Source organism: Ranitomeya variabilis, chromosome 5 (genome assembly GCF_051348905.1).
Source record: "Ranitomeya variabilis isolate aRanVar5 chromosome 5, aRanVar5.hap1, whole genome shotgun sequence".
Classification (NCBI taxonomy): domain Eukaryota; kingdom Metazoa; phylum Chordata; class Amphibia; order Anura; family Dendrobatidae; genus Ranitomeya; species Ranitomeya variabilis.
Genome location: NC_135236.1, coordinates 80,737,384 through 80,756,615, shown reverse-complemented (window position 1 = coordinate 80,756,615; position 19,232 = coordinate 80,737,384). Strand labels below are relative to the sequence as shown.

At 44.8% G+C, this 19,232-nt stretch overlaps 1 protein-coding gene across 1 annotated transcript in view; it reads right to left on the bottom strand.

Annotated features, from left to right (window-relative positions):
• The window catches only part of LOC143774871 (serine/threonine-protein kinase N1-like), a 108,720-nt gene that overhangs the window by 24,577 nt on the left and 64,911 nt on the right, over nucleotides 1-19,232 (bottom strand). Inside the window, 10 exon segments of the mRNA XM_077262645.1 lie at nucleotides 336-411; nucleotides 3,291-3,346; nucleotides 3,919-3,973; nucleotides 4,126-4,240; nucleotides 4,985-5,060; nucleotides 7,306-7,449; nucleotides 9,838-9,947; nucleotides 11,705-11,887; nucleotides 12,125-12,329; nucleotides 16,031-16,176. Of these exon segments, the coding sequence (XP_077118760.1) occupies nucleotides 336-411; nucleotides 3,291-3,346; nucleotides 3,919-3,973; nucleotides 4,126-4,240; nucleotides 4,985-5,060; nucleotides 7,306-7,449; nucleotides 9,838-9,947; nucleotides 11,705-11,887; nucleotides 12,125-12,329; nucleotides 16,031-16,176 (1,166 nt within the window).

The following is a 19,232-nucleotide window of genomic DNA, read 5'->3' as shown; positions in this document are numbered from 1 at the left end:
CCTATGTAACCTGAGAGCAGCATGATGTAGGTGCTGAGACCCTGATTCCAGAAATGTCACTTGCTGCTCTGCTTGCTGTCATTTCCACACAATCACTGTTTTCTCCGCTGTAGATCTAGCAGAGGTCACAATGCTGACACCGCTCAATGTTCTGAGCTGTGCTAGATCTGTAGCAGTGAAAACAGTGATTGTATTAAAATGACAGCAATAAGAGCAGCAAGTGACACATCACTGGAATCAGGGTGTCAGCCCCTACATCACGCTGTCCTTATATAAGATGACAACAACCTGCTGACAGATTCCCTTTAAATCCCAAACGAATATATGCCACTCACCTTTCCAAAGTGCCCCCTTCCCAGGACGGCCAATAGTCTGAAGTCCTCTAAACCCAGATGTGACACGCTCTGCGTTCTGTAAAAGGAAGACATACTGTAGCATCTAAAAAAAGTACTCCCCCCCCCCCAAAGGGAACCTGTCACCAGAAAAAAACACTGTTAACCTGCAGCGCCGCCCCAGTGACAGAAACTAGAATGCTGCCGGGGGAAAATAAAATAAATTTTCTCCCTGCAGTGTGCTGATGCCCGACAGGTTAATAACGCTATTAACCTGCAGATTAACCCCATATCTGCAGGTTAATAGCGTTTTTTTTTCTGGTGACAGGTTCCCTTTTAAAAAAATGTGTGATATGAAAAAGTATAGGGTGCCAATACTTTTTTATAGACAAACAGATTTCCCACTATGTCTGCAAAGGCAAGATCTGCAATGGTGGAGGATAATGTCATCTGATGAATAAATCAGGTAAGGAACGACAACTTGATGGCATACAGTATAGATATCATGATATTGGGGTCTCGTGACTTCAAGTCTCCCGACAGACAATGACGGGGCGGTGAAGGATTATCGGCGAGCATTGTTGGCTCTTTTGCTTTTAAAGTATCAGGTTTCCACAAGTGGAAATATCAGCCCCCCCGGGGACGTCTTCTCTAGCAGACTGTCAGGCAGTGTTCTTACTGGAATGGCCGGGAATTAGATGTTATTAATTAGTAATGACAGTCAGTGATAAGTTATGTGACTCCAAGAATCTGATTGGATGTGTCAGAGATGAAGTGATCGATCTCATCATCTTTATGATAAATACCTCTGCGCATGTGCTATTGAGGCAGCGGCAGGGGCGGCTGGGGGTCCATGGTGATTAATCAAATTTTATAATTATAGTACATGATGTATTTTATACAGAGGTTATAGATTGTGTTATACTACAGAGCTGCATTCATAATTCTGTTAGAGTCAGAACTAAACTCTCCCACTATTAACTGCTTGATTAAGTGGGAAAAAGAAGGGCGCTCCAATGATAATGGAATGGGGCAAATGGCTCCAATAAGTCAAGATAAAACAAAAGCTATATAAACATATATAAACCTTTAGTTAAAAGACACTATGTGTATCAGCTGCATACGGCCTTCCTCAGGTGTCCTGAGGGAGGCTGGATGGAGCCTCGGGTGTGCTGAGGAAGGCTGGATGGAGCCTCGGGTGTGCTGAGGAAGGCTGGATGGAGCCTCGGGTGTGCTGAGGAAGGCTGGATGGAGCCTCGGGTGTGCTGAGGAAGGCTGGATGGAGCCTCGGGTGTGCTGAGGAAGGCTGGATGGAGCCTCGGGTGTGCTGAGGGAGGCTGGATGGAGCCTCGGGTGTGCTGAGGAAGGCTGGATGGAGCCTCGGGTGTGCTGAGGAAGGCTGGATGGAGCCTCAGATGTGCTGAGGAAGGCTGGATGGAGCCTCGGGTGTGCTGAGGAAGGCTGGATGGAGCCTCGGGTGTGCTGAGGAAGGCTGGATGGAGCCTCAGGTGTGCTGAGGGAGGCTGGATGGAGCCTCGGGTGTGCTGAGGAAGGCTGGATGGAGCCTCAGATGTGCTGAGGAAGGCTGGATGGAGCCTCGGGTGTCCTGAGGAAGGCTGGATGGAGCCTCAGATGTGCTGAGGAAGGCTGGATGCAGCCTCTGGGGTCCTGAGGAAGGCTGGATGGAGCCTCGGGTGTGCTGAGGAAGGCTGGATGGAGCCTCGGGTGTGCTGAGGAAGGCTGGATGGAGCCTTGGGTGTCCTGAGGAAGGCTGGATGGAGCCTCAGGTGTGCTGAGAAAGGCTGGATGGAGCCTCAGGTGTGCTGAGGAAGGCTGGATGGAGCCTCGGGTGTGCTGAGGAAGGCTGCATGGAGCCTCGGGTGTGCTGAGGAAGGCTGGATGGAGCCTCGGGTGTGCTGAGGAAGGCTGGATGGAGCCTCGGTGTCCTAAGGAAGGCTTGGTGCATCTAAAATGCGTAGTGTCTTTTAAATAAAGGTTTATAAAAATACATTTGTTTTATCCTGACTCTTTAGAGCCATTTGCCCCATACTTTATCAAGCTCTGCTGCAACTCCCTATGGAGGAAATTCCCAGAGTAGGCCAGGTCGGCTGCACTCACTGGAACCTGTTATAGTGCAAATAACTTTGCCAGGTGAGAACATTTTTTACAATTGGCTCTATATATATATATATATATATATATATATATATATATATATATTTAACCTCAAATAGCGCTCCTTTCTATTCTTCTTTCCACTAAGGAAATTCCATACATTGGTATGCTATTAATTGCCTGTTCAGTGTCTGCACAGAGCTTGGTCAGATTTGCCTTCTGGGAACTGTCAACTTTACACTTTCAAGCACTCTGTCCAAGTGCATCATAGCGGCATTTACAATCCATGGATACCACTGACATGCCCCAAAAATATTTTTACAGATGCTTATATCTTATCTCTAGTTAATAAAATTGCATTAAGTTTAATCCTTCATTTATTTTCAGACGCCCCCTGATACGCAGTTTGCAGACTGATCCACGTTTCAGATTTTTCTTTTGTGAGAGTGTCTCTTTCAGCAATATAGGCTGGACCTGAGGATGTGTATATCTAAAGTGCTACTGTATTCACTGCTCATATCTCAGCACAGCTTCTATCCTGCAATTATTTCCTCTTTATCTACAGCCAGTTTCTCTGCCCTCCCTGAGACCATATATGCTTTCTCCCCTCTCTCTGGGACATGGAGATCTGCATACAACTCTTTCCATGATGATATCTCTAACACCGAGAGAAAGGAGAGAGGAGAAGGGGCAGAAGTTCTGACAGATTTGTATCTTCTTTTTGCAGCAAACAGTAGTAAATGTTTAATAAAGACTATTTAGAAAATTCCTCATCTTTGCATTCAGGATGCAAATTAGCAATACAAAATTATTTGTGCATAGATGATGACTGTGTGCACTGACCGTCTCTGGCTCTCCCGCCTTGTCGCTGGGCTCTTTAGTACAACTGGGGCATCCACCTGGGAAGAAAACACCATAAATATATGCAAGCTCGCATGGGGTAATTTACAAAAGGTTATGCAAATTAGCTCTCCTCCAGAAGGTAGAAACTGTTCCTTTAGTGCAACCCTATAGGTAACCTGTAAGGGTAAAAGAGGAAGAAGAGAACCCAAAAAAACAAGAAATTGCATCAATTTTTTTTTTGTTAGTGTTTAAATTTATGTTTTATCTTCCAATAAAGGAGCATTGCAAGGCTTAAAAGTCTCCTCACCTTGGCATGTCAGGCTTGACATGTCACTCTCCGTAAGGAGAAATGTTACCCTTTGTTTTATCTCAGAAATTTACCAAATGTGAATATACCTGAAGACTTTCATATAAAAGAAGAAAAAAAAGCAGCAAATTTCAGGGAACCATTATTTCTGTAGTCACCAGGAGCCAAAACCTGACATCTAATACTAATAATAATCATGAGTGGATAAAAGACGGACGCAGAAAATCATGACATAAAGCTACAGTCACCACGGCGCCGCCTGGTGGTCACTGGCTATATTGCTATTTAATCTAAAAAAACATAAAATCAGAAAATTCTCACCTCATCCTTTGTTTCCTGCCCTGCTCTCAGTGTTAGAGAATCCAGATTCAGCTCTCTATTAATAAAAAGTCACAATAACAAGAGTAATGTACATAAAAAAGAAAGTGATTCATATCAACCTGGGACCCCCAGAGAAATGAGAAGGGGCGAACAGTGGTCATGGGCCGCTACAGAAAAAGTGACAAAATGATTGAGAAAACGACTCACTCTCCATGCTCGGCCGGACTGTACCCACCAGTACTGGCAGGGATCGCCCTTCGTAGGAGACGGAGCCAGGTGGAAGGATCGATGTTCATCTGTCTAGCACGAAGAAAGGCCTTTCCTGTGTACGACCATTCAAACAATATATGATGGATTTTAATAATTAGATCTATTTTCCATTTAGAAGGGCAGTAAGGGAGAGTAAAGATAAAGGAAGAGAAATCCAGACTGTAGAGGCAGCACAGGAGCAGTCCTATAGCTGTAGATGTGAGATTATGAGAGGAGAACATTAGAGGGTCAGCACAGGATCACAGAGGCTACGTAAAGGGAATCTCTCACCAGGTTTTTGCCACCTAAGCTGAGAGCAACATAATGTAGAGGCAGATACCCAGATTCCAGATATGTATCACTTACTGGGCTGCTTGCTGTAGTTTTGACGAAACCAGTTTTATCAGAAGGAGATTATCATGAGAAGACAAGTAAACCTATTGCCTTGTAGTCCTCCATATCCATGAGCTGCATATAACCCTTCCCTCACTACGAATTTACATATTTATGCCTATGCACAGTGTACACGTACAACTGTAAATCAGTGGTGTGGGTGGGGTTATACAGAGCTCAGCATTCAGAGGCCTGCTAGCTCTGCAGCAGAGAAAACTGATATTATCAAAATGACAGCAAGCAGCCCAGTAAGTGATACATCGCTGAAATCGGGTTCTCTGACCCTACATCATGCTGTTCTCAGATGGGGTAGCAAAAACTTGGTGGCAGATTCCCTTTAAGGGAGGATGTAGATGTAAATTGTAAAAGTTGTGTAGAAACTGAAAGTACTGTTATTTGAGACAGAGACTACATTTACTAAGACCTTGTTCTTTGGAGAAAATCTTCTTCTGTCGACGTAGTTTGGAGAACCTTTCAATCACAGGGTTATAAAATGTCACCTGAAATACAGCACATGTATATGTTTCCATATGAAGACATCAACACTCCCTGCTCTCATGTAACCCCTTTCCATATATATTGGGTTAGGCTAATATAATGGGAAGTTGAGCATTTCTATAGCACAAAGGATCAGTGTAGAAGCTTCAGCTAGAGGGCCTGTTGGAGTATACAACAGCTGCAGGCTTAGGCTGCTTTCACACTAGCGTCGGTACGGGGCCGTCGTGCTGCGTCAGCCCGACGTACCGACGCATACTGTGAAAAAAATGCCCGACGTTGGCAGCGGAAGCAGTCTTAAGACGCTTCCGCTGCCCCATTGTAAGGTCCGGGAAGGAGGGGGCGGAGTTTCGGCTGCGCATGCGTGGTTGAAAATGGCAGACACGACGTGCAAAAAAAGTTACATGTAAAAGTGCCGACGGTCCGCCAAAACACGATGCAACCGTCGCACGACTGTTGCGATGTGTGGCACTGCGTCGCAATGCGTCGCTAATAAAAGTCTATGGAGAAAAAATGCATCCTGCGGGCAACTTTGCAGGATACTTTTTTCTCCACAACGACGCATTGCGACGTGCAGTGCCCGACGCTAGTGTGAAAGTAGCCTTATGCTGTGCGATGGTCTAGACCACACAGCAGTGATGGTGTCTGAATTGTTAGCGTTTGTGTGACCTCTCTGGTTTGTTTGTGTATGTTCTTCCCTGATACCCTTCCTTCTGTGACGTTACAGATAATAGTTGCTGTATGTCCCAAGTAAAAGAGTTTATTCTCCCACAATGTCTGAGTGCTGATGATTCTGCTGAAAGCTGAAATCTGCAACAGGGATAAGGTATATCTTTTGCACACAAGTCCAGAAGCTTTAATTCCGACCACCTGTTCGACCACCCAGTATAAGCCAGCTCAAAGCAGGGGAAAATCTGGGTCCCAAAGAACTACATGTCCATCACCCTAGGAAACATCTCAGAAGAAGCACAATCTATAGGGAGTACTGCATCCATCAAAGACAAAAAGCTCTAAAATATGAGAAAAATCTAAATGTAACCCCCTTCCTATACTCGTTTATTAGCCTAGGTTCACATTGCGTTAACAGCAGCCCGTTCAACACATACGGTAACAGGCTGCTGTTAATGCAAGTGCTGATATGTCATCGCGCTAGCGCAGATAGAGCTGGCAGATGCTCTATCTGAGCTAGCAGTGACGGACCTGGAAACGCTGCAGCCCGCGTCTCAGGGTCCGTCACTCAATGACGGCACATGGCTAGCGCACGCCCATTGTGGGCGTGCGCTAGCGATGCGTCCGACATAGGACATAATGGCGGCGTTAACGGACTACGTTACACCGCATTATGCCGCGGTGTAACGTAGTCCGTCTAACGGACGCCTATAACGTAATGTGAACCCAGCCTAACCAAACACTCAAAAAGAGGAGGGTCAGTCCCTTGTTTGCTGCCCTTTGTAGGTCGTAGTGACAAGGAACCAATTCCCCTCAACTGTGGACACCCAGAAGGCTACATGGTCGACAGAAGGTGGTAAGCAATACAGGTCAGCTCCAGAGCCCAAGCGAAATGCTATTGGACACTAAAATTCAGTTTGGCCCCATCCTGTCCCCGATCCTTACTACAAAGCCAAAATCTCATTAGACCCCAAAATAAGTTCAGATCCTAGACCAGACCTCCTAATGAATGTAAACCCCAGACGCGACCCTAAAACTAATTCAAACCTCAAAACAATTTTGGACCCCATACCATTCTCCATAACCCAAGTAGATAACATTATACCCTCCAACCAAACCCAATAACGCAGACCAGTCTATCTAAATCCAGAAAATTTGATGCCCCACTTGTCCCTAACACCATGCAGCTGACCTGGGTCTCGAGCTCGGCTCTTTTAAGCTAAGCTTAAGAGGATGCAACCCAAGAGTGAAAAGGATGAGTAACGAACTTCACTGACAGATGAGGCACAAAGTGGGTCTGCGACTGCTGTGAACCCTACAGCTATGAAACTGCTTAGCACCATCAAAGTCAGTCATGGATGGTCGCATAATCCAGGGCTGCATTCATAATTCTGCTGACTATTAGTTTGCACAGTCAGCAAAGATGTCTTCAGATATGTACCTATCAGGTTACATGAGCTGATGTGACGTAGAAGGGCAGAATGTTTCGGATTTGGATGTAAGGACTACACTTTCCAGATATAATCTTTGTGCCGACGCTGAGTTGGGACCGGTCAGGATCAGTATACACTTGTAGGTTACCTCACATAGGAGGGTTCCTTGAGGTTCCAGCTCCAGATACGTTTCTTTCCTTTGGTCGTCCAGAAATTCTTCTAGTTTCACATATTTGATAGCACAAAGTGAGCGGAAATCTCTCCGGTACACAGAGACCTGCAGCTCCCGGGACTGTAAACACAAAGAGGATATATATATACACACATTCGATAATTATCACAGTATTGTACACACCCTTAGTCAAGGTTCACTGGTTCATGCCATCAACTTATCCCTTTTCCTGTAACGGGAACTGTCCTAAGAGCAAGATCACAGCGTTGTGCATCAGGCATTGATCAGAGACCACTAAAGTTGGTCTTCGATTGCTTAACACTTCAGATGCCCTTTTACTCTTTTCTACCTTCAGAAGAAGATCACCAACGTGAGTTGCCAGTGAATTCTTGTAATGGCAGGGTCTCAAACCCTTACCTCATCTCTCCTCCCGGACCAACTTCTAAGCTGATTTGGGATCAGTTGTAAGTTGAACTTTTATCAGAAATCAGCTCAGATGATGGTTCAAAATAAGAAAGTTGTTGTTAAACTTTCTCATTGATGGATTCACTGTGAACTCCTTCTGCAGCCTACCACATACTGTGATGCATAGAGTCTGTGGTAACCAATGTACAGTGGTGATGCGTAGAGGCTGTAGAAGCCAAATGTACTGTGATATATACAGACTGTAGAAGTCAAATGTAGTGTGATACATAGAGGCTGTAGAAGCAAAATGCACTGTGATACATAGGGCTGCAGAAGCCAATTGTACTGTGATACATAGGACTATAGAAGTCAAATGTACTTATGGCTGTAGAAGCCAAATGTACTTTGATACATACAAGCTGTAGAAGCCAAATGTACTGTGATACATGAAGACTGTTGAAACCAAACATACTGTGATACATACAGGCTGTAGAAACCAAATGTACTATGATACATAGATGCTGTAAAAGCCAAATGTTCCATGATGCATAGAGGCTGTAGAAGCCAAAAGTACCATGATACATAGATGCTGTAAAAGCCAAATGTTCCATGATACATAGAAGCTGTAGAATCCAAATGTATTGTTAAACATAGAGACTGTTACAGCTACTGTAAATGTACCGTGATACATAAAGGCAGTAGAAGCCAAATCTACTATGATACATAGACACTGTAGAAGTCAAATATGCTGTCATACATAGAGGATGTAGAAACCAAACGTACTGTGATACATACAGGATGTAGAAGCCAAATATACCATTATGCATAGAGGCTGTGGCAGCCAAATGTACTGTGATACATAGAGGCTGTATAAGTCAAATGTACTGTCATACATAGAGGATGTAGAAACCAAACATACTGTGATACATACAGGCTGTAGAAGCCAAATGTACCATGATGCATAGAGGCTGTAGCAGCTAAATGTACTATGATACATAGGGCTGTAGAAGTCAAATGTACTGTGATGCGTAAAGGCTGTAGAAGACAAATGCATTGTGATACATAGGGCTGTAGAAGCCAAAAGTACTGTGATATGTAGAGGCTGTAGAAACCAAATGTACTGAGATACATAGGACTGCAGAGGCCAAATGCACTGTGATACATAGGGCTGTAGAAGTCAAATGCACTGTGATACATGAAGATTGTAGAAACCAAATATATTGTGATACATACAGGCTGTAGAAACCAAATGTACTATAATACATGCTGCAGATGCTGTAAAAGCCAAGTGTGCCATGATGCATAGAGGCTGTAGAAGCCAAGTGTACTGTGATACATAAAGGCTGTAGAAGCCAAATGTACTGTGATACATAGAGGCTGTAGAATCCAAATGTATTGTTAAACATAGAGACTGTTAAAGGTAAATGTACTGTGATACATAGGGCTGTAGAAGCCAAATGCACTGTGATACATGTGGCCATAGAAACCAAATGTACTGTGATACACAGATGCTGTAGGAGCCAAATGTACTGTGATACATAAAGACAGTAGAAGCCAAATCTACTGTGATATATATATACGCTGTAGAAGTCAAATATGCTGTCATACATAGAGGATGTAGAAACCAAAAGTACTGTGATACATGCAGGATGTAGAAGCCAAATATATCATGATGCATAGAGGTTATAGAAGCCAAATGTACTGTAATACATAAAGGTTGTATATGCTAAATTATACACATTTTTTAACGAAACGCTAAATGTGTTTTTTAACCAAAAATGCCTGCATGTAAGTAAAAAATGTCCCCAATAGTTTTTATACCCCTCAGTTTCCAATACAAGTGGGATAAAAGGAGATGTTTACACCATTTTGCTCATTCCTTGTGAGAGGTAAATGATGTGCCTTGTTACGAATGGGTAAGAGATGTAAAGCTTACCTGTTTTAAGTCCACTCACCACACACTATATAGCAGCCACAATGCCTACATCTGTGGTGCAAGCACCTTTTGTTTTGGAGTAAGAAGCATGTGACTGATCCAATCACTATTATACCTTGGATCCACGTGTATGATCCTTAGTGCCTTAATATAGTGGTTATGCTCACCCTCTCAAGTTGTAGCTTGAACACTTGATCCCACGTGTCTCGCCCTTCTGTCTTCCAAGAAGTCTGCCCGACCACCACATTATCCAGACGTAAGACAACGCTGATTTCATCTAAGGGGCACAATCATGGAGGACAGTGTTAACAATTGTATACAGATATGCTGAATATATACAAGCTATAAATACTGTCTGTATGCATCTATAAATCCTACAATAAAGAGAGCAAATAAAATAATGACCCCCTATATTCTGTTCATCTCATGTCAAGTGACCTTCAATACAGAAAATGTTGGACATTTTTGGAGGAAACTTTTTAAATTGTTGAGTATTCTAAACCCTGACCAAAAGAATGACAAAATACCTCCAGTATGGGGGCTTCAGTTATTCCAGTGGTCAAATGCTTTTGACTCTGACAATAGATAGCGCATGGGGCAATAATGTAAATCTTGTAAATTCAAAGTTATTCCTTCCCAGTTTTTGCTATGTTCTTTTTTTATACTCCCCATCCTTCCAAAAGTAACATTTGTTTTCTTTTTCCACCAACATAGCAATATGAAATATTTTTTGCAGCACGAGTTTCAGTTTTCAATGAGCCCTTTCACTTTCCCATATAATGTACTGAAAAATGCGGAAAATATTTTTATGTGAAATTAAATGGTACCCCCCCCAAGTTTAGATTTTCATGGCACAGAAAAAATTATTCTAGATTTTTAAAATTTGGACTTTGATGCAGTGATACCAAAGTGGTACCTGTACCTAAAGCTGCACCCACAGCACCTGATGCTTGACACCACACCTGGCGGTACCTGTGCCTAAAGCCACTCCGGTGGTACTTGAACCCTGAAGCAGCATCGGTGGTACATGAATCCTCCAGCCGCACTAGCAGCACCTGAAGCTTGACACCACACCTGGCGGTACCTGTGCCTGAAGCCACTACGGTGGTACTTGAACCCTGAAGCAGCATCGGTGGTACCTGAATCCTCCAGCCGCACTAGCAGTACCTGAACTCCAAAGCCGCACAGGTGGTACCTGAATCCTGAAGCCGCAATGGCGGTACCTGAAGCCACAGTGGCGGTACCAAAACCCTGAAACCTCACTGGCAGTAACTGAACCCTGAAGCGGCACTGGTAGTACCTGAAACATGAAGCCTCTTTGGCGGTAACTGAAGCTGCACCGGCAGTACTTGAACCCTGAAGCCATACCAGCTGTACCTGATCTCTGAGCCTGCACTGATGGCACTAGAACCCTGAAGCCGCACCGGCGGTAATTGAACCCTGAAGCCACACTGGTGGTACCTGAACCCAAAAGTCACAACAGCGGTTTCCAAACCAGTAACTGTTCAATCATTAGTAGAACCTATACCTGTGTCAGTCCTTGTTAGGGATCCAGAGTCCATACTGTTGTAGCATGTTCCAGGGGACAAATCTAGCCCTGTCTGTGACTCCGTGTCAGTATTCGTTCTGCCCGAGGATCCAACACCTATGTAGTCTGAACGGAGCACGAACCCTTTCCTGCCAGTGACTCTAAGCCCAGTCCGCGTCAGCGTACCTAACCCCTGAGGTCAGCAGCTGCAGTATCGGGGCCTGCCTAGGAGTGGTGCCTGGCGGCTACCTGCAGACCAAGCCTGGCTCCACCATCAGAAGCTCCAGTGAACGCCGGGTAGCCGCTTAGCTACGCCCCTCCAAGGTGAGCCCGGCCTTGTGGCACAATGGGTCCACGAACCACGTGCATCACCTGCGAGCCTGACACAGTGTTAATGCTCCTTTCCATTGCTGACATCCGTAGTGTATGTTGTGGGCCAAGCTCAGCGTCAGGTTTGTATACATATGCAAAAATATTCAAGCTGTGTCAAGGTACTTGATACTTACTGGAGAAATCATCACTACGGCTCAGGCTGGATGCTCGTGAGTACATACTCCTTGACGTTCTCGCTTTCAGTGTCCTACCCTCTAGGGGATTATTTCCAGGTAACCAGACAGGAGAACTTTTTGTACGTCCTGGGACAGAGTCTAAAAGGTCTGTGCACCCCAAGAGCCGGACCTGTAGCACCCCTGTGAAAAAATGTAAAGACATACATTGTAACACAGGCATTTTTTATTTTGTCACTTAGACTAAAGCATTGCATCAAATTTTCATGTGTTTTTTTAATGTTGTAAATAAGTGACAGGTCCCCTTTAATACTCTCCTTCAATTTCTGGTTCTCTGAGCATACTACTACACAACAGATGTCATATTGTAAAATATTCCTATGAAACCATCACTGTATGCATATGTAGTCATCCAGTTACCTGTGAGGGGTGCAGACTTGGAGAGGTTGCTATATGGAGAGGCCGGTGATGGAGCACCCAGTCTTGTTGGAGAAACACACATGGCCATCTCTTCTCGCAAGAGACATCTCTTAGGGTGGTCATGAGGTAGGTCCTCGAGACACCTATGTAGAGACTGTGTCAAGAGATCCAGTCTCTGCCGAGACTCCACAAGGCGAGCCTGCACCTAGTGACCGGAGAAGATATTAGTGTTGGTTAGCCACAGTAAAGACATATGGCCCCATGTCCAATCAGCAGGGTTGTATTCCCAGCCATTTGTTAGGATGTTGAGGCATTGGAACTAGAAAAGCAATGTGTGACTTGATAATGGGCAACTTAGTCGGCCCACCATAGTCAATGGTCAACCATGAAGATACCTCGGCCCCCCACAGTCAATGGTCAACCATGAAGATACCTCGGCCCACCATAGTCAATGGTCAACCATGAAGATACCTCGGCCCCCTGAAGTCAATGGTCAACCATGAAGATACCTCGGCCCCCCACAGTCAATGGTCAACCATGAAGATACCTCGGCCCCCCACAGTCAATGGTCAACCATGAAGATACCTCGGCCCACCATAGTCAATGGTCAACCGTGAAGATACCTAGAAAAAAAACAAGGAGGCAGCTGAGAGTTACAGCAGTTAGACTGCTGGTCTAGCATCCCTGGCATATCCTTATTGGTGGCCATTTCCCATCGAGCATTGCATTTACAATTCTCTGGGTTGCTGAGCTCGCAACTCCCAGCAACCTTTACATGTTCAGTGTCTTCACAAAGCTTTTTTTGTTGATTAGTAATTTTGGAGCTTTCCCCGAACACTGTACAATTATCTGATGTAAAAAAAAAGCTAATTCTCCGGGAATGCAGCACATGACATTGTATGAGCTCAGCTAAGCTCCTAGGCACGTGTGTGTCTAAATACAATTGGTTCCAGTTGTAAGCAGAAGGATTGGGAGTGCAGCTCTGGATTATAATGCAGGCTGTAACTTAGGATCAGTTCAGCATAAGTAAAGCAATGATATATAAAGTTACTGTACAGTCTATCTAGTCCACTGCTAAATATAAGATCCTATATGGCAAGAGGATCTTGAGTTATTCATGATGAAGCGATATGGAATGAGCATTGATATTCTGCTGCCTGCCTTCTAGAATCGCAGAGCTGTCCTGAAGCACTTTGTTTGAGAGCTTGGTAGAAATGTTGTTTTTCTACATCAGACTGCATTACAGGGACCGGAGTACATGGGAAAGACCATACAAATTAGCAGTGAATAAGAAGCCCAATATCTCTGGAACAGTATGACGAATATTAAAAAATGGCGTACCAGGTGAATAAAATAAAACCAAAAGCTGCAAACTTTAGACCTGGTGAGAGGTCTTCTTTAAGCACTGTCAAGAGTTAAGAGGCATTTTCCATAATTACAGCCTCATACAGGGTGATTCACGCTTTACTGTACCCAGAAAAATTGCTGTAATCTCTAAAAGAGACGGTTGTACATACTTTGGGTCATGAGAAGAGAGAGTGCAATGAACCTCAGTAACAGCAACAAAAAACATCCTCACGGCGAGTGGTCTCGCCGACTTGTAGCCCTGCCGATCGTCTCCACTGTGAGACAGACTTGCTGCACCCTTTTCTGCTCGTTGGTAGTTTATGCGTGGTGTTTGCATTTTACTCCTGCCGAATTCCTTCATTTCTTAACAATATACAGATATACTTTGCAGGAGCGTGATTTCATTGGGAGAACATTTTGGAAAATGGAGTCCTTAAAGAGGTGCCAAAGTGAGTTTCTAAAGAAGTTTGGAAGTTGAAATCCACCGTCCATACCATGTATTCTGTCATTGGTGAATAAGCTGAAATGTACAGGAACATTACTGGATTGGCATGATGGAGGACGTTCAAAAATAAGGAAACAGTTCAAGATGTGAAACAGTAACTTCTGGCATCTCCACAAAAATTATTGCACAGGTGTTCCCAGGAGACAGGCATGTCGTATTCCATATGTCAACGAGTGGCCAAGAAAGGTCGTGTTTGTCCATACAGAGACAATGTACAGATTTATCAAAGCCGGATATTTCGTTTTGGGGCCATTTGAGGGGTCAGGTGTATAGTGCAGCGCCCCAGAGTCCTGGTCGTTGCAGTAATGTCATTCTTCCACCAGGGTGAGTGATGTTACGTCTGAAGGCAATAAAGGAGATCTCTTTGTCAGGTAACACAATGCATGCAACATGTTCACACTCCAGACCAGAAGGGGGAGCTCTAAGCCTGCTTTAGGTGAGCTCCCCTATAAAACATCCTGATCTGGAGGGAAAAGGGGTTCAGAGTTCAGCTTCTGTCAGGAAGACAGAGGGAGAGGAAGGAGTCCTGGAGCCTGAAGTGCTGCAGCTCCTGGAAGAAGACACTAAAGTGAACATATTGCAGAGAGTGTGCAGGAAAGCAGAGCACAGGAGAGGAATATCAGAGGGAGATCAGCCAGGAGCAAGCTGCCCCCTTCTGAGGCGCAAGAATCCGGTGGCCAGAATACCGAGGGAGTAAGGATCTCTACGCTTTACTTCAGAGACTGGCAGGACAGATAATTCCACGTTACCTGCCCGACCCATACCCAGGAGGCACGGTGGCAACTTGTGGGGGCCGGGGCGTGATAGAGTCCCTGTAAAAAGCCTCAGGCGACCAGTCATACGGGTTTGTCCTATCCTATCCATCAGGGGGACAGAGAGAAAGAGAAATAACATCTAGAACACCAACATCAGTTGTGAGGACCTTACCGAGAAGCTCAGCAGGGAGGTACTACAACATCCAGGTGCTAGAGGAAACTACTGATTTCCACCTGGATAATGGGACTCTGGTTTTGCCTTCAGACTGGCCGGACTCTGCCTACCCTGTGGTCTGTACCCTGGACTGTGATGCTGAAGCCTTTAGTAAAGGTAAAGAGACTGCAACCTTGTGTCCTCGTTATTCACTGCGCCTCACACCATCCACCATCTACACTCTGGGAAGCCCTGGGGATACACTTCACCTGTGGGAAGGTATACCATCTAGCTGCCATCACATCACCCCAGCGGACCCCTAAGCAGCGTCGGTCACCCTGACCGAATACCACAGGTGGCATCACGAACATTATCCCTTTAAAGACCTTTCCCCCATTTTCCAACGGATGTCCCTAGGGCCACGGACCGGGTCAGCCACCGTGACATCCCCACCGAGAACCGAAGGACCCGGTACCGAGTACCCCACTGTCCTACGGGGGCGATCTATATAGTAACAAGCCACAAATATTACAGGCACTTCGAGAGAATATAGAATGAGAAATTCAGGCTATGATTCCAGACATCCTGCCATATACATTCGACAATATGAAGTGGCGTGTGCAGATGTGCTTGGATCTGAACAGTAGACATTTTCAACACCAAAAATATCAGTTTGTCATGAACAGAGGTATGTACAGTCCAAATTTCAGTACGATAGATAATCTCTTTTAGAAGTCACAGAAATGTTCAGAGTAAAGTAGAGAGTGAATCGCCCTGTACAATATATATTGGGTCTGGGTTGTACGTCAAGGACTATGAATGACATCAGCAGAGGAACTAACTATGTGCCATATCTAAATATGACATAAAGTTGAGCTTACCCTTTTTCACTCTTAAGTGTGGCTTTTAGTCTGGCGATGTAATATTTTCTCAGCGACACTATATGGTGGCAGCAAAGAGCATGTACAACCGAAAATATATGGGAAGGGAGAAACCACATGAAAAGTAATTGCTCCAGTATGGCACATTAAACTCAGGCCCACAGCAGTCAAGTTGGTGGTTCTGAACTTAATGGAAGCTACTTTTGTGGTCAACCATTTAATTGTTCACAGAAACTATTTCAATAAAATGTCTTTTATTAACACCTCATTGACCGCACTCTTGTCCTGAGCCTTGACACCTCCCAGCATCCTCAGGGCATTCTCTGCTCCTTCTGACACTGCCCACTCGATCCGATAGTGGTGTCTCAGCTCCTCGATGTGCATTTCAGTGTGTGATAATTCAGTCGTGCCTAGGCAGAATGATATCATACAATTAGAATAATCTTTTATATACTGAAGCCTCCCATACACTATAGATTAAAGGGGTTGTACCAAGATTGAAAGTTATCCCCTATCCGTAGGGGGTCATATGGCTTAGACAACCACCAATCCTGAGGATGAGACTCTGAAGAGTTCTGTAGGAATTGAGCATAGGTAATACATGCATCCATCTCTGCTCTATTCAGTGTCTATGGGACTGCCGGGGATAGGCGAGTACATAATGGTTCCATAGAGAAAGAATAAAGCACCATATTCTAAGGATTGGTGGGTATCCCCAGTGGTCGGACCCCAACGATTGAAAAGTTATAATTTCCCAACTTGATGCCACCCCTTTACTGATGGCCAAACCTGGTGATTTTGGTGGGACTAGAAAACCACCCATTGTGTATGGGAACCACCCTACAGATGAAGTAAGAGGAGAATAGGATCGGGCAGTGTAACCTCTACTCCTGATCCTATTAGTTCCAAGGTGGTTACAATGGCACCAGAGTAGGCTGGCAGCGGCCTAATACACTCTTCCCATAGAGATCACAAGAATGCCTAGTTGAGCTGAGCTATGTATTGGTGCAGAGGTGAGTTCACCGCAGGTCTAATTCACTGCAGTGAAATTCTCCCGGTGAACTGCGGTGAACTCACCTCAGCATGGTGAGACTTTTTCTCACTGTGGTAGCGGGAATCTCACCGAGGTCACCAGAGTTCAGGGTCCCAGCTGGAAATGCAGCCTCAGTGACCAGAAGTAATCTTGATGATGTCACCGCTAGTCACTGATGCTGCTCATTCCTCAGTGGTTCTCAGCCTGGAAGGTCGCATCTTGGCACCTTCCAGGTTGAAAACTATTTATCCACAGACATGGATTTCGGCATGGGACAGAACGACAGACAGGTGAGGGAGATTGTTGTCTTTTATTTTTGTTTTATTACAGAAGACAAGGTGGAGTAGGCGTTAGGTGAGTATAACTCAGTTTGTTATTTTTAAATAAAAATGGAAAACTGTTTTGTTTTATTTTAAATAAAGGGCTTTATTCTGGCTGTGTCTTTATTTACCATATAAATATAGGATTAGTAATGGAGAGGTGTCTTATAGACACCTCTCCAATGCTAAGCCGTGGGCTTGATGTCACCGGACAATACAAAGGTGACGTCAACCCCACAAATATGAGCCTTACTTGCCATCTCTACAGGGCAAGTGGGAATAGCAGGGAAAAGTGCCAGAATTGGTGGATCTAATAGATGTGCCTTTTCTGGGTGGCTGTGGGCTGCTATTTTTAGGCTGGGGGGAGCCAATATCCATGGCTCCTTACCAGCCTGAAAATACCAGCCCACAGCTGTGAGCTTTAGCAAGGCCGGTTTTCAAAAATTGGGGGGACCTCACACCGTTTTTAAAAATTATTTAAGTTAAAAAAATCGGAGCGGGGACCCCTCTATTTTTGATAACCAGCCTTCCTTATGCTGACAGCTGAGGGTTGCAGCCCCCGGCTGTGAGTTTTGCCTGGCTGGTTCTCAAAAATACAGGGAACCCACACTGTATTTTTTTTAATTATTTACTTACAGCGCAGGTGCCAGCTGATGAATACTCCCATCAGCCGCTCTTGCTCTCACTGGCATTAGTGGAAGCAGGCGTCGGCTGATGGGAGCAGTAGTACCATCAGTTGACACCAGTGACCAGAGTTACATTTTATACCTTTGATCACAACTGAGCTGAACGCTGTCTTGTGACAGCATCGGAGCCACGGCTGTCTGACTGGCGGTGATGATTTTACCGCCAATCAGATGCAGTGTTTGCCGTGCTGTCATGCACATGACAGTGTGGCAAACACTGGATATTCGGGGCCCCCATTCAAGTGAATGGGTCCGGGCTCGGGTTCGGGTACTGTTCTGGTAACCAAACCCAAACTTTTTGTAACTATTAGGCCAAACCCGCCGGATACGAACAGCCAGGTGTCCACCCATCTCTAGACATCACAGCTCACAAAATCAGAAATAACAAAAGGAGTGTGGCTCAACGGAATCAAATATTGCTAAAAAGGACCATAAAAAATACTCACCTTGACAAGTTCTGTGCTTGCAGGCACATCTCTGTTTAGCACAAATAGTTTGAACAATCAATGAACCTGCTGTCACGATACATTTTTGGATGCGTGGCAGCTCTGGTTCGACTATGATTTAAATGTAGCTTTTTTCCTTTCAGGCCAGCAGGGGTTAATGTCAGTTTCCCTTGCTAGCAGTGTACTGCAATTGCAGAGTTGTTAGGTCAACTGATGTGGGTGGTGATCACTTCCACCATCCTTTAAATAGTCACCTGATGCATGAGCTGACTGTCGGTGACAGAGCAATCTATGCTGTCCAAGCCTGGAGTAAGGAGCTCTTTGGCTGCAGTGGTGAATCTGCTGGTTTCATGGAGTTCCGTGTTCTGCTGTGTGGTGCTTTGCAGCAAAGAAATGTTAAGCTAAGTTTGGTGTTTTTACCTTGTCTTGTGTTTGTCACCATCCCCTGTGTTGTACCATCTGCAGTGGTGAGGCTAGCGCCCTTGCCAGCCAGTGCACTAGCCAGGGCAGTGCGAGATGACAGCCAGTGATGAGGTTCCTGACGGCGGCGGGGAGAAGGACCCGCTTAGGGCATTAGAGGAATGCAGGGTTGGTTGGAGCTCAGAAGGTGTCCATCCCTCATTCCTTATCGGTAGGGCCTTCCTCTCCCCATTTCCATCTATGGGTTCACCAACTAGACCAAACACCTTCATGCTCCAAGGTTAACTACAGTGATACTTAAAAGTCTGTAAAAATACTTGACTTTGTGACATTTTAAATGAGGAAAATGATCCAATATCTCATGTCTGTAAGTGGGGAAATGATGTACACCTTTAGGATTAGCTGATAATTTGAAGGCAAAATTCAAACAATTTGGTGTTTTCAAACAATTTGATGACAACCAGATGTAAGTAGATGACCTGCTTATTTAAAGAGCCAGTATCAAACTCTTATCTTCACAATAGATGTTTGTTGAAGGGTATCATGGTATCATGGCATGAA